Raw genomic sequence first — 2,727 nt, forward strand, 5'->3', positions numbered from 1 at the left:
ACGGGCGGACAACTAGGGTAGGAGTACTTTGAGATTCCGTAGCTCCGCCTGTCAAGAAGGGAGATGGTCCCAGCCCTGTTAGGAACATCTCCGGTCGCGACCCGGGACGCTTCCGACTCTCTGGCCTGCTGTTCCGTGCTGTCTACTGCAGGTCCTTACCGAGTGGCAACGCTACAGCACGGTAGGAGGTGTGCCCTGGCAGCAGGCAAGGCCCTCTTTCCATGGGAGAAGGTGAGCCAGGACCTCTAGTCGATCTAGACGGTGGCGGCTGAAAGGAATAGCTCCTCCATCATCTCCTCCTCTCCGGCCCTTTTTGTCTTATCCCCCCAGGATAACCAGGTGCCAAACGAGTTGGAGTTCCTGTGGACTCCGAAATTAATCCAGTTCTCTCTCCCATGGCAGGCCTTTTAGGTAGCCCAGGGCACCCTGACCAAGGACGCCATGGAGATGCAGAAGGCGGCCCTCGCCTTCTCCACTACAGCAGGACTGGCTCAACTCGGCGCCGGTTTGAAGGCACTGGCCGACAACCCTAACTCCCTCCACCCAGACTCGGCATTCGGTGTTTACGGGGCCTTATCTACCCTCGTTTCCGAGGGATAAGGCGGTAGGGGTCCGGCTGAACCTCCGGCAGGAGGCGTTCAGACACTGGGATGCGGAAGTGCGGCAAGGCCTGTTAAGGCTGGCACCCTTTACCCCGTCCCTGATCCTGCGGGAGTGTTTTGCCTCGCAGAAGACTTTCATTACAGTCGATGCTGTAAAAGGGGGTAGTGGAGAGGACACAACGACATGTATTTCTGTCCTAGTTATTCACTGTCCCCAAGACGGACTCGAACAGGGAGATATTGGTGGTGGATCTCAGCCGCCTGAACCGTTTTATCAAGCCGCACTATTTATGAATGGTGTCAGTAGCACAGGTCCGCCTACATCTCAAACAGGGGGCCAGGCTATCTTCCATCGACCTGGAAAACGCCTACTGGCACGTCCGAATCCACAGGAGGTTCAAGAAAATTCTGGCCTTCCAGGTAGAGGGAGACGTGTTTCAATTTACCCAGCTCCCCTTCGGTCTCTCTCTAGCTCCAAGAGTCTTCACCAGAATCGTGAGGGTCTTGGCCAGGGAACTCACCCACCGCAATGGAGACGTCTTCATGTACCTGGACGACTGGCTGATCTCGGCCTCGTCCAAGGAAGATGGCGAATCAAGCACAAGGGTAACACTGGCCACGGCAGAGGGCATGGGCTTCAGAATCAACCACCCGAAGTCCTCCCTCTCACCATCACAACAACAGGTGTGGCTGGAGATGTTGTGGGACACCTCCACAGCTTCCCTCCCCCTCTCCCCAGACAACTCACTACGAATACTCCGGCGCTTCTTTGTCGCCTCATTATCGGTCTTCACTCACCGCCAGTGGGAGACCCTCCTAGTCTCCCCCACCTTCGCGGCAGAGGTGGTCCCCCTAGGTCGTTTGCTTCTTCACCGCCTGACCAGGGAGGTCAACGCGGTCGAACCCAAGAAACTCGCACATCCCATGTCCCCTCACTTGTCCGCCCTTCTACTCCCCTGGCTGTCTCGCGACGCCCTACGCCGGTGGACGCTCTGGGTCCCATCAGCGCCCACCTTCTTCGTAGCATCGTATGCCTCCGACATAGGCTGGGGGTACCAGTCTTCCAAGGGTCACCAGCAGTTCGGGGGCTGGACAGACAAGTGGAGGGTGGCTCACATCAACGTACGAGATCTGTACGTGGCGTGGAGATTCTTGGAGGACAACCAGACTACCCAGGACGAAGCCAACTGCTTCGAAATGGACAGCACAGCAGCCGTTTTCTGCCTCAACAGGCAGGGCAAGGCCCGCTGAGCCCAATTGCTGTCACTCTCCAGCTTTTAGGGGACAATTACTCCAGAGTGTGTTTCAGTCACTGATAGAGCGGTGGGGTCGGCCAGAGTTGGACCTTTTTGCCTCTCAGACAACCGCTCAGCTCCCGGCTTACTTGAGTCGATTGACACCGACACCACACGGTGGCCCAGACGCCTTCGCGGAGTTCTGGAACAGGTGGACCTACATCTACCAGTTTCAAACCCCTTGCTTTAAGGTCCTGCTATGGGTCTGCCACAAGCTTAGCAGCTTCACGGGGAAGGTCCTCCTCCTTGCTGAACAATCTCTGCGATTGGCCGACTGTGTCCTTTAGAAACCTTATTGGCTGCCTTTGTGTCATGTACAGCCAAACGATTATTGTTCTTCTCACCAGTTTTCATCACCTTTCTTCAGTATCCTCGACATCACACAGTCGACTTTTTTCTCAAAGTCTACACAGCAAACGGATACAGTTATTCATTCCCGAATTCAAGGATCCTTTCATACTGTATTAGCATTACACCGATCACATCTCTTGTTCCATAACGTTCTTGATGTGTCAGATGTGATTTTAATATCCATATTTCTGACATCAGTATAACGTTACAAAGGGATCACTCCACCACAGCAGTTATCATGAGTATATAGCCAGTGTGACTAGATCACACCAGCAGTTATCAGTACAGTGACTTGTAAATTACTAATTGAGCCTTTGAGTATTACCACTTCATTCTTTTTTATCCAAGTAATAATTTGAGCAGCAGGCAATTAGTTAATTTTGATAGCACATGTACAACAAAGGGTTAAATCTATAGTTAACCTTATCTGAATAAAAAACAACAGTTATTAAATTAAGAGATTCCTTGCTTGTAAAGTT

General features: G+C 52.7%; 1 protein-coding gene across 1 annotated transcript; it reads left to right on the forward strand.

Annotated features, from left to right (window-relative positions):
* The first annotated feature begins 896 nt into the window (after positions 1-896).
* Positions 897-1,853, forward strand: LOC121870990. The gene has a single exon (XM_042373002.1). The coding sequence runs from the start codon at positions 897-899 to the stop codon at positions 1,851-1,853; it is 957 nt and encodes a 318-aa protein (XP_042228936.1).
* The last annotated feature ends 874 nt before the right edge of the window (positions 1,854-2,727 follow it).

Source organism: Homarus americanus, unplaced genomic scaffold, assembly GCF_018991925.1.
Source record: "Homarus americanus isolate GMGI-L3 unplaced genomic scaffold, GMGI_Hamer_2.0 scaffold32583, whole genome shotgun sequence".
NCBI lineage: Eukaryota > Metazoa > Arthropoda > Malacostraca > Decapoda > Nephropidae > Homarus > Homarus americanus.